The 13552-nt window shown below is 43.6% G+C and overlaps 1 protein-coding gene across 1 annotated transcript in view; it reads right to left on the reverse strand.

The window, feature by feature from the left end:
* The window catches only part of LOC120977816 (cytochrome P450 2F2-like), a 61294-nt gene extending 58112 nt beyond the window's left edge, over window positions 1–3182 (reverse strand). The window contains exons 1-2 of the mRNA XM_040405941.1: window positions 2948–3182; window positions 2533–2695 (exon numbers count right to left, since the gene is read on the reverse strand). Coding sequence (XP_040261875.1) covers window positions 2533–2695; window positions 2948–3121 — 337 coding nt within the window. The 5' untranslated portion in view covers window positions 3122–3182. The remainder of the gene's footprint in view (window positions 1–2532; window positions 2696–2947) is intronic.
* Window positions 3183–13552: the final 10370 nt, after the last annotated feature.

Consider the following 13552-nt stretch of genomic DNA (forward strand, 5'->3'; position numbering starts at 1 on the left):
AGTTTGGACACACCTTCTTATTCAAAGAGTTTTCTTTATTTTCATGACTATGAAAATTGTAGATTCACACTGAAGGCATCAAAACTATGAATTAACACATGTGGAATTATATACATAACAAACAAGTGTGAAACAACTGAAAATATGTCATATTCTAGGTTCTTCAAAGTAGCCACCTTTTGCTTTGATTACTGCTTTGCACACTCTTGGCATTCTCTTGATGAGCTTCAAGAGGTAGTCCCCTGAAATGGTTTTCACTTCACAGGTGTGCCCTGTCAGGTTTAATAAGTGGGATTTCTTGCCTTATAAATGGGGTTGGGACCATCAGTTGCGTTGAGGAGAAGTCAGGTGGATACACAGCTGATAGTCCTACTGAATAGACTGTTAGAATTTGTATTATGGCAAGAAAAAAGCAGCTAAGTAAAGAAAAACGAGTGGCCATCATTACTTTAAGAAATAAAGGTCAGTCAGTCAGCCGAAAAATTGGGAAAACTTTGAAAGTAAGGGCTATTTGACCATGAAGGAGAGTGATGGGGTGCTGCGCAGATGACCTGGCCTCCACAGTCACCGGACCTGAAGCCAATCGCGATGGTTTGGGGTGAGCTGGACCGCAGAGTGAAGGCAAAAGGGCCAACAAGTGCTAAGCATCTCTGGGAACTCCTTCAAGACTGTTGGAAGACCATTTTTAGGGGACTACCTCTTGAAGCTCATCAAGAGAATGCCAAGAGTGTGCAAAGCAGTAATCAAAGCAAAAGGTGGCTACTTTGAAAAACCTAGAATATGACATATTTTCAGTTGTTTCACACTTGTTTGTTATGTATATAATTCCACATGTGTTAATTCATAGTTTTGATGCTTTCATAGTCATGAAAATAAAGAAAACTCTTTGAATGAGAAGGTGTGTCCAAACTTTTGGTCTGTACTCTATATGGAATTGAGTTACTAAGTAGCAACTACAAGATTATATAATTACAACCGCATGATATATAAAATAGCCAAAACAAGATCGTGCTAAAATAACCAATAACGCTACTTTGAGCAAGTTAACAACAATAGGATATCTTGCTGACTCTCTTAATATTGCTGTGGAACTTAAATATCTCAAAACAGTGTCTGAGCTCCACACTAGTAACAAACAGAGGGACTGTGACTATACATTATTTTATGTTACTGATTATATGCACATTTTTGTATTACCTTAAGGATATTTTTTATTGTCTCAAGGTTTTTTATTAAATACATAGGGATTTTTGCATTGTATGTATGGTATATTACTTCATGTACATTATATATATTTTAAAAGAATTAGAAAAATAAAAGGAGATATATTTTTGATACAGAGCCGGCCATTTATTAAATATTATATTATAACAGCTAGGTGGTATGGCAGACTGAGCTACATTCCCGGTGAGCTCCCTCATCAACATTGAAATTCCACTGCATGTCTATTTGCTGGGTAGTTGCCGAAGATCAGGAACCCATTAGTCAATGCCAGATCCAGAGAGCTCCAGCCGACTGTTCTCTAACCGAATAGCCTGCCAAAGCTTATAACGTAAGTGTGAAAGAAGCCTAAGCCAAATGTGGCTACAAAGCTAGACAGATGTGTCTATCCCTGCACTAAATTTATAAGACAGCCTGAGCCTCTCTGGTTTGGGTCTAGACAGCTTTTCTGAGGGGGTACTGTATCAAGTGAGCTGTTCCAGAAAAGTCGAGTCATTTTGCATGTTGTCTCAGTGGATTAGGTATTTGTGTCAAATTTAGGCTGCATTTGCACCATACCTGGTAAATGGCTTTTTCAAAGGGTTTCTGAGACGTTTTGTAGACAGGGTTTCATAGAGTTGTCAGTGTGACATTTTGAACAAAAAGTCACACGTCACAACAAAAAGGCGCAAGTGCTCTCCAGTCTCTCTAGTCCCCAGTCAGAAAACTCTCTAACAAGTTAGGTTAGAATTTAGATTGGAAATCCCATAGGTATTCTGTAACAAATGTAACAAATGATGTGCGAAAGCAACAAATGCAACCCAATGATAGACACTCAAAAAAAATGAGAGCAAAAAGTCCCATGTTAACCATTACACCTTAAATTTACACAATCCATAGGATTAGTAAATCTTCCCCGTATTCTTTACTGGAGCACAATGGTACAAAATAGCCATCACAATTAGGTGATGGACAAGAAATATCATGCAGTACATCAAATAAACCATACTGCGACCCAAATCAGGTTACTGATTAATATCCACATTATACTGTAACGCAAGTTATAGTACAAGCCCCATGTAGGGATCACACCATACAAAACTAACCTAGTTGTGACAGGATACTCCCAAAAATTTAGACAGCCCAAGACCCTGACGCACTTTTCGCCATCAGTTTTTTCAACGAGTATCTAGATAATGTAGCCATGCTATATCTGCTACTACTAGTTAGATGTAAGTGATTTTACCAATGAAGCTGACATACTGTATATTGCACGTATACATATATCCAGTATAGATAACTTTTTGTAACAAGGCAAATAATTGGACTCACCATTTCCCTTGCTGTACATCTGAACTGCAGGAAATTCTCCTCTGCCACTAAACTCCTCAGCGTAGTCAATAAGGGCCTCTTTCAGCACCTGGTACCCGCACAGTACAACGGTGGGACGTGACCCCAGATAGAAAGTATACATAGGACCATATTTTTTGCTGAGCTATTGAATTGAATAGGAAAATAATTCTATGTTAAGTGCACTGACACCAAAACATACATTTTATAACCTATCTATTATCTATCTATCTATCTATCTTGATATTATATTCACATAAGTCATCTGTCAAATCAAAGCAAGTACACAGAGAAGCTCCATCTATTGGATATGCTTTTCATATATTCAATTTGAATTACAAGACCAGAAGTTGGAAATACAGCATCCCAAGAGACCTTCAAGAATTGGATAACTCACCTCAACCAAGGACTTAATGAGGTCATTCATCTTAACCTGGTGCATGTTCCCAATAAATGGAAGTGGAGTAGGCCCAGGGGGTAATTTCCCCCTCAATTGGTTTCTCTTTTGAGATAGAAATAGGAGGGCGACCAGAAAGATGAAAACAAGAATAAGGATTCCACTGAGGTCCATAGTGACTGGAGAAAGGCAGACAGAGTCTACAGCGATGGCAATCTATACTCGGGCTCTAGGACAGTTAATGGCTGTCATATAAACTAAGAATTTCAACACTTGTTCCGCAAACATGTTTTACTGTTACAGATGTCACGAGGTCACTGTGCTTGGTACTGTGCCATCTTTGTACAGGGAATCCTTAAGGGAAACCTGTCATCAACTTTATGCTGCCCATACTAACAGCAGCATAAAGTAGAGACAATGCGATATGTTGGGACCGCACTGCTTCATTGGTGCTTCACACAATAGTGAAGTACCTTCAGTGCAATTAAATCAATAGGGTTTTATTATACTCACAAACTGGTTAAAAATTGAAAGCATATCATAAAACAAGTCTCTTTCATATCCTTCGTATCACAGCCTGACCCGGGTTTCGCACAAGACTTCGTCAGAGATGAAATCTGAAGCTTTTCTGAGCCGTCCCTTTTTAATCCCAGACCCTCTCCTCATTAACGCTACAGGAAACCACATCATGCCCTAAAAAAACACCTAAAATCACTCTTAAAATTACTCAAAATACACCCATATTTCCTATATTTCACAACTTTTCACTCCTAACAGCTTATACATTAAAACTGGCATACTTTAAGACAACACTCAAGTAGTTATGCAAATATGTAACATCCACATATATAAAATAATCACACTATATGGATATACACACTTTAAGGTATCTATCCCCTATTACATGCCAATACACTTATTTCACTACGGAGTTCCGTCTAAAAACAAACCAGCCCACGCCATTCATTCATATTATGGTCACATGTTCATTTCAACCAATCAAGAATTCTCCCCACACGTAGTACTACTCTGAGTCATTTCCAGCCTATCATAGGCTACACTCATCCAAATTCACATTCAATGTCATCCCGTAATAGTTCTTATTATGCATTTCAACCGGTAAGAAGACAAACAGTTATTTCCCCTGTTAGAAATGTAATCTTAGGGTGGCTCTACCTCCAAGTGGATGATACCGGTGCTCGTATCGTGACTAAATGCCCTCCCAGTCACTAGTAACTAAATAAACAAAAATTCTTAGATAGGCACTCGGACATCTAGAGTACATGCAGTACACACAATTTTAATCACAATAACAAAACAACAATCTATAAAAACAATTAAAATGATGAATAAGATATTAAATAAATTATTCTATAAATATTATACAAATATGAACAGTTCATCAAATTATAGTTGATCCACCCTGGGATAGATAGTTGCTTATTTCATTATTGCACATAACTCCTCTTACTATTCAGTGCCTTTCATTATGTAGTCCATCCACTATATAATCGATGAAATAGTTCAATGAAATAATTAAATGGAATAGTTCTCCTTTATGTATCTTGTTATATATAGTTTCGATTAATATGGCCCTTTTATTTTTTCTTTCGAAGTTATAGCGTTATATCCTAAGGAGTTAGTGGATCTTATCGATCTAACGGCATATGCCTCGCAGAGACCGACCGAACAGTGAGTACCTCTGGAATATAATCGTGTGATACCGATTATGCATATGCCGTTAGATCGATAAGATCCACTAACTCCTTAGGATATAACCTAGGATATACCTAGATTTAATTGCACTGAAGGTACTTCACTAGTGTGTGATTTTTGATGCTCTGCAGAGGAATCCATAAAAAGCTGGCTGGAAATCTAGGCTAAGAGGATCAGTATCTTGTGTCTGACTACAGGGTTAACTGCATCGGAGGATAGTGCTATTTGCACCAACGAAGCAGCGCGTACCCAACATATTGCATTGGAATCTTGTGTGAATATACCCACTTTACTTCAGGCACCTGCAGCGCAAGTATATTTTTAGAAAAAGCTAAGTGACTGAACTTTTATACTTTGATAAAGTAGAGACAGGTGATATGATTTCAGCGGTCTGTCATTTAAAAGTGGCTGCCGAGAACCAACATCACAATCATTGCAGACTGGGCCTGGAAAAGAATCCTGGCCACCTGAGAAGAGTCATGGTTATTCGTAATCTCCTGCTCTCTCTGCCCATCTGCTGATGACTGACAGCCTTCTACCTAGTTTTCTCTCTTTCTCTGTAGTAGAGAATAGTGACGGACGAACATCGGGCGGGACGATTCGCGAATGCGATCGAATGTTCGCGAACCGCAAGTTCGCGGCGGGCCTCATTCACTTTAATGGCAGGCGAACCTGAAAAACCTTCAGGTCATATTTGCAGCCAACAAATACTTACTATAAGTGCACAAATCGTCCCAGAACATGGACAGTGACATACCAGAGGGGGATCAATGGCAAAAATTCCCACAAAAAATATGTATTTTAATCAGGGGCAAATTTCATGCGTCTTAAAGGGAAACTCTCAAAAATGTGCCCTGCTGGAGCCTAGAAATTTTTTATTTTAGGCCACGGGAGTACAGGCCCCAAACATTAGGCATTCACCGGACATAAAACATCAAGTGATTATGTAGCTGGAGGTATATTAGATGGTCAGTGGAAATTTTTTTACTGCCGTCCAGTGGAGTACAGGCCCCAAAAAATTATTCATTCACTGGACAGAAAAGAAAAATTGATAATGTGGCTGGAGGTACATTAGGCGGTCACCGTATAACAATTTTACTGTTGGCCAGTTAGATTACAGGCCCCAAAAATTATGCATTCACCATACAGAAAAGAACAAGTGATTATGGGGCTGGAGGTATATTAGATGGTCATTGTATATCAATTTTACTGCAGGCCAGTGGAGTACAGGCCCCAAACATTAGGTATTCACCGGACAGGCAGGCCAGTAGACTACAGCCCCCTAAAATTATTAATTCACCGTACAGAAAAGAAAAATTGATAATGTGGCTGGAGGTACATTAGGCGGGCACCGTATAACAATTTTACTGTTGGCCAGTTAGATTACAGGCCCCAAAAATTATGCATTCACTGTACAGAAAAGTGATTATGTGGCTGGAGGTATATTAGACGGTCATTGGATATCAATTTTACTGCAGCCCAGTACAAATACATGTCAAATACATATGTTTAAAATAAATAAAAAATAAATAAATAAATAAAAATATAAAATTGGATTAAAAACATGGCTAATGAAATCCCCCCTCTTGAAAAAAAAAAACAATGGTAAAAGGTGAAATTCAATTAAACGTGGTCATAACAGGTGTTAAATTCCTCTGAGATCCATGCCTCATTCATTTTTAGAAATGTGAGGTAGTCGTGAGCTAGGCGAGTGCGCTTATCGGTCACGATCCCCCTGCTGCGCTGAACGTCCTTTCGGACAGGACACTCGACGAGGGGCAAGCCAAGAGTTCCATGGCGAACTGTAAGAGCTCTGGCCACAGGTCAAGCCTGCACACCCAGTAGTCAAAGGGTTCCTCGCTTCTCAGAGCGTCCAAATCAGCTGTTAACCCGATGTAGTCGGACACCTGTCGGTCTAGGTGTTCCCTGAGGCTGAATCCGGAGGGGGCTGTCGATGGGTTTTCTGCAAGAATGATCTCATATCTGAAGTGACCAACACATCTTCAAATCGCCCTCTTCTTGCATGCGCGGTAGGATTGGTACCCGCAACTGTTTCTCTGTGGGTCGAAATTCTTCTGCCAGCACCCGCAACAGCAGAATGCAGCATCTCTCGAAGCAAGGCCTGGAAATGCTGCATTCTGACAGCCCTCTGTGATGCTGGTAACATGTCCACCATTTTGTTTTTGTACCGGGGGTCTAAGTGTGTTGCCACCCACTACTGGTCCTTGCCCTTTATGCTTTTTTTTTTGGGGGTCCATCTTCAAACACTGGAGCAACACTAAATTGGACGCGGTGGAGCGGCCTGGCTCCTGCTCATCGCCTAGGAGAATGTCGTCCTTGGTCTCCTCCCCCATCCACGGACAACACCAGGGATCCCAGAAAAGTTTAAAGCCTGCTCTTCTTGCTCCTCCTCCTCCCCCCAGGCACCATCCTTCTCTGACTCCTCTTCAGACTCCCGCTGACTTGTCTCAGATGGAGTAGCCCCCCCATGGGAATTCATTCAGCATTGTGACTTCCTCATCTTCCAGCTCCTGCTCCTCGACGGCTTGATCAATGACATGATGCAATGCACGCTCCAGGGAAAAGGCGTAAGGTACGATGTCACTGATCTCGCCCTGGCTGTGATGGACCAGTTTGGTGATCTCATCAAATGGCCATCGTGCATGAGCAGCCACTGGCGCGGTAAAAAAAAATAAAAAAATTCCCAGAACCTGTCCTGCCGCAGAGTTCGTACAGGTAGTTGTTAACGGCACGTTTCTGATGGAGCAGCCTATCAAGCATATACAAGGTGGAGTTTCATTGCGTCGGGCAGTCACAAATCAGATGTCTGATGGGCAAGTGGTGTTGCCGATGAACGTCAGCAAGGCGAGCCATGGCCGTGTAAGATCTTCAAAAATGGGCAGAGATTTTCCTGATCTGCCGCAAGACGTCCTGGACCCTGGGGTATTTGGTATCGAATCTCTGCACAACTAAGTTCAGGACGTGTGCCATACACGGCACGTGTGTCATTTTGGCCTGTTTCAGCAAGCTCAGTAGATTGGCACCACTGTCGCACACCACTTTACCAACTGTCAAATTGAGTGGGGTTAGCCACTGCTCGGCCTGTGACCGCAGAGCTGAAAGGAGTGCAGGACCTGTGTGGCTCTTGGCTTCTAGGCACAACAGCCGCAGCACAGCATGGCAATGTCTCACCTCGCACGTCAAATAGTTTCTGGGGAGCTGGGGGGGTGCAGCGGAAGAGGCGGTAGCAGTGGAAAAGGAGTAGTCAGCCGAGGAGAATACGGAGGATAGAGTAGGAGGAGGAGAAGAAGAGGCAGGCCTGCATGCAATCCATGGTGGTAACACCAAATCCACAAGGGTGCCACGGGTTGCATGCTTGACAGCCATCAGAGGGTTTACCCAGTGGGCAGTAAAAGCTATGTAGCTTCCCTGCTTGTGTTTGCTAGACCACATGTCTGTGGTCAGATGTATCTTGGCACTGACAATGTGTGCCAGAGATACATTCACTTGCCGCTGAACATGGCCATATAGCTCTGGGATGCCCTTCTGGGAGAAATATTTCCTTCCATTGCGGTGTGCCAATGGCCACAAATTTTCTAAAGGCCTCCGAGTCCACCAGTTGATATGGCAGAAGTTGGCAGGCTAGCAGTTCCAACAAGCTGGCGGTCAGCTGTTGGGCAAGAGGGTTATCCGGCGTCATCAACTTTTTACGTTCAAACATTTGGGCGACGAAAGCCTGCCTGCGTTTTGCCAGATGAACGCGACGACGGCACGGTGGAAAGTGGAGTGGAGGAAGAATAGGAGGAGAGAGGAGAATAAGAAGAGGCAGGACATGGAGCACCGGGAGTGTGGCTTTCTGGGTTCTGACGGTGTTGGGCTCGGTGATGGGAGGCCAGGTGCATTCTTAAGGCGGTTGTCCCTAGGTGAGTGTTGGGCTTACCGCGACTTATGCGTTGACAGCACAGGCTGCAGATGGCAACACTATTGTCAGCAGCGGACACGTTAAAAAAAGCCCACAGTGCGGAGCCATGTGTCGGCGTCTTGGGATCTCCAGATGTGACCGTGCATGTTGGATGGCTCGCTCCAGATACATTTGCAGACTGCTTTTTGCCTCCTGTGCACTGCGAGTTCTGCCTGCTTCTCCTACTTCTACCCTCTATTTGCTGCTTTGTCTCTCCCTCTGAAATCCCCTCCTCTTCCTCTCTTGTGGGCACCCACGTGACATCCATCGACACGTCATCATCGTCACCTTCCCCACCACTGACATTAGAGATCTCAGAGTAGGCAACAACAGCGGGGACCTCCCTCCTTGGGCTAATCTGGGTACTGTCGTCAGACCACTGGGTGGCGGCCGTTGCTACCTCCTCTTCCTCATCCGATGCCAAGAATGGCTGCGCATCGGTAACGTCTGTGAATGGATGGGAAAATAATTCCTCTGACTCGAGTGGCGGGGCTATGGTGGTGATGGTAGTGGTGGTGGTGTCTTTGGGGGTGCACACAGCAGAGAATGAGGTGGGTGCAGATACAGAGGATGAGGAGGGTGCAGAAGCGGAAGGCTGAGTGAGCTACTCAACCAACTCTGGTGCGTCCTTTGACATAATCGCACGCACCTTCTCCAGCTTCCCACTTAGGCTCCGGCCTGGTGCACCTGCCCGACCCTACCACCCCTGCGAAATGGCCTGCCTTTTCCTCTGCCTGTCATTTTCAATATTACCCTTTGACAAATTCCCTATAGAAGAGCAGTATTTGTGGAAGCAGGTATATAGAACCCCTTAATGATAATTTTCTGGAAGCAGGTATATCAAACCCCTTAATCAGTTTTTTTGGGGGCAACAGGTATATAACACCAGTTGCAATTATTTGTTCCATTAGCGTTTGTCCCTCTGTATAGCTGCGGTATCTCAGCAGAACCACACACAACTGCTGCACAATACAAATGCACTATATACAAAGTATATTATAGGTATATTACACCCCTGCCTCAATCGTTTTTTTGGGGGGGCAACTGGTATATACCACCAGTTGCAATTAGTTGTTCCAATAGCGTTTGTCCCTCTGTATAGCTGTGGCATCGCAGCAGAACCTCACTCAACTGCTGCACAATACAAATGCACTATATAGAAAGTATATTATAGGTATATCACACTCCTGCCTCAATCAGTTTTTTGGGGGGGCAACTGGTATATACCACCAGTTGCAATTAGTTGTTCCAATAGCGTTTGCAGTATCGCAGCAGAACCGCACACAACTGCTGCACAATACAAATGCAATATAATATACAGTACTTTCTATCACCCTTCTGTATGTCACACCTATTGAAAGCACATCTATACCACACAGCAACCTCTCCCTACACTGGCAAAAGACTGAATGTAAAATGTCGGCCAGATCGGGTTTATTTAAAGGGTAGGGGGTGTGTCCATTTGCTGAAACATCTCAATTGGCTGTCCTGTCCCACCTGATGGATGTGTCATGGGTCAAAGTTCTGCACAATGCAAAAGAATATGGCGCCGGTGGACATTGCCATATGTTCGCCTGTTCGGCGAACCGCGAACGAGCAAAGTTTGCCACGAAACGACCGCTGGGAAAACCGCAAGGCCATCTCTAGTAGAGAACTGCCAATCAGAGCGGGAGATTATAAATAACCATGACTCTTCTTAAGTAGATTTGACTCTTTTCAAGGCCTGGGCTGCAATGATTATGATGCTGATTCTCAGCAACCACTTACTTTTAGCTCATGAGTGACACACCGCTGAGATCAGCATTTCTGTCACTTTTTTATGCTGCCCTCATTGAGGTCAGCATAAAATTGATGACAGGTTTCCTTTAAAGGGCATCTGTCAGCAGATTTGTACCTAAGGAACTGACTTACCTGATGAATGTGCGTTTGGCAGCTGAAGGCATCTGTGTTGGTCCCATGTTCATATGTACCCGCATTGCTGAGAAAAATGTTTTAATATATTCAAATGAGCCTCTAGGAGCAATGGGAGCGTTGCCTTTACAGACAGAGGCTCTGCTCAATCTGCAACTGCTGCGCCCCCTCAACTTTCATTGACAGAGCCAGGTGTGATGACGTTTACACTGCCTGACCCTGTCAATCAAAGCGGAGAGAGCGCGGCAGTTGCAAAGAGAACAGAGCCTCTAGGTGTAATGGCAGCGCCCCCATTGCTTCTTGAAGCTAATTTGCATATGTAAAAAACATCATTTTTCTCAGCAATGTGGACACATAAGAACATGGGGCCAACACAGATGCCTTCAGCGAACAAGTGCACATGTAACAGGTCAGCCAGTTTCACAGGTACAAATCTGCTGATAGATGCCTTTTAAATGACAGTGTGTACACAGTGGGTACATACCTCCAACTTTTGAAAAGCCCAAGGAGGGACAACAACAGTGGTGCGCAGCAAGAAAGAGCACAGGCCAGTGAATAATGAAGCTTGGAGATGATGGTTCCATGCTTTACCTTTACATTCTACAGTTAAAATCGGGACATACCTCAGCTGTCCCAGGAACGACACGAAAATGGGATGCGGGATGTTTGGGAGGTATGAAGGTGTTATGAGGTAGTATGAAGGTGTATATCCTGTTAATCTGAGAAAATGGTAGCTTTATCTATCACTTTTCTGGAAATCCAAATATTTAGTCCAAAAATATCCAACTTTGCAACCAAATATTGTCTCCTGGGTCTGGTAGGGACTGCTACCTTAAAGAGGTATTCCCATCTGAGACAATGAGGACATATCAGTAGGATATGCCCCATTGTCTCATAAGTGCGGGTCCCACCTCTAGGACCCGCACCTATCTCGTAAACACAGCCAGCAAGGTGCCCTCCATTCATTCATATGGGGCTTCCGAAAATAGCCAAGCGCTGGCTCGGCTATTTCCGTTGGCCCATAGAAATGAATGGGAGCAGTGGCCGCACAAGCACAGTGCGCTCCAATTCATTTCTATGGGTAGGACCCGCGAAACCAGCTACCACTTTGTGGGATCCGTTCTCGATAGTGGGACCCGCACCTATCAGACAATGGAGGCATACCATAGCGATATGCCCCCATTGTCTCAGATGGGAATACCCCTTTAACACTCCAATAGATATATGCCTAATTTTGTGTTTTCACATTTTGTTTGTACAATTGTGTGAATGCCACAACATAGAGTTATAAGAATAGATGCTCCAGAATAGTGTTTTCCATGGGGAATGCAAGCAGTTAGTAAAATAGACACGTTAGGAAAGGTTCTGGTTCCTTGAGGTTTCTCCCCTTGTTCTTGGCATAAGTTTGTGTGAAATTTGTCACGGTGCCACACCTCATTCTTTGGTTTTACTCACAACACAGCAAGCATTTTCAAGATGAAATCTGACAATTTGGTGGCACCTGACTGCACTGAATCTGTCCTGAATGTGATGTGCTTTCTTAGGGTACTTTCACACTTGCTTTGTGAGGATCCAGCAGGCAGCTCCGTCGCTGGAAATCAGTATGCAAACGGATATCATTTGTAGATGGATCCGGATGCGGATCCGTCTGACAAATGCATTGAAATACCGGATCCGTCTCTCCGGTGTCATCTGTAAAAACGGATCCGGTATTTATTATTTTTACAGTTTTAAAGGTCTGCGCATGCGCAGAACGGAAGACCGGATCCGTCAATGTGGCAATTTTAATTAATGCAATTAATGCAAGTGTTCCGGAATTTTGAACGGAGAAAATACTGCAGCATGCTGTGGTATTTTCTCTGGCCAAATACCGTAAGATGGACTGAACTGATGCATCCTGAACGGAATGTTCTCCATTCAGAATGCATTAGGATTAAAGTGATCAGTTTTTTCCGGTATTGAGCCTCTAGGACGGAACTCAATACCGGAAAAGAATAACGCTAGTGTGAAAGTACCCTTACTTATCCCATTCCTAGTCCTCGTTGTGTTAGGTAGACCTGTTCCTGATCTTTTCCAAACTTCTTGAATCCAAGTCTTGGCTTGTTGAATCCCTGGTCTTGTACAAATTGTCTGGTCCAATGAAATGGTCTTTTACATAGATAACCCATTTCTATTGCTGCCCCACTACTTCTATTAGGATAATTATTCATTAAACTACAACTACTCCCATTTTGCCATCACCACCACCTTCCTCCTCTCCCTGTGCTTTGTGCAGTTGCACGGCAGCCCCTAATTGTTAATTTTCTTCTACTATAAATGCTGCTCTGCTCTCCCACTGTTTGCTTGAGTTTAAGTTCCTCATTTACTAGATTAACCAGTGAATGTGTGCTGTTCTAATTTTCTGCCCATGTTCTGAACTGCTGCCTGGTGACCTATGTACTCTGATACTCTGCCACCTGCCCTGAACTCTCTACTGTAACGACCCTTAGAAGACCTTAGATTAAAGGGGTATTCCCATTTCGGACATTACAGCATATCCCTAACATATACCCCCAATGTCTGGTAGGTGCAGGTCTCACTTCTGAGACCCCACCTAAACTCAGAACATAGCTTGCAAAGTGCCAGAGGGTTCACCATGCATGCATAGCTGCCCTCCATTCATTCTTATGGGAGCTCCGAAAATAGCTGAGCACTGGCTCGGCTATTTCTATAAGCCCCATAGATGTGAACTGAGCGGTGGCCGTGCTTGCGTGGTCTACTTCTGCATTCATTTCAAGACTTATGAAAATAGCCGGATGTGCTGCTTGGCTATTTCCAGCACTCCTGTAGGAATAAATAGAGGGTGGTCGTGCATGCACCGTGCACCCTCCGGCACTTTGTGGGCACCGTTCTAAGTATAGGTGCAGGTCCAAAATGGAATCCTGCTCCTATCAGACATTGGGCCATATCCCAAAAATAAGCCCTCAATGTTTGAGATGGGAATACCCCTTTAATTTCACAGAATTGCACAAACTCTG

The sequence above is a fragment of the Bufo bufo genome, chromosome 8, assembly GCF_905171765.1.
Source record: "Bufo bufo chromosome 8, aBufBuf1.1, whole genome shotgun sequence".
Classification (NCBI taxonomy): Eukaryota; Metazoa; Chordata; class Amphibia; order Anura; family Bufonidae; genus Bufo; species Bufo bufo.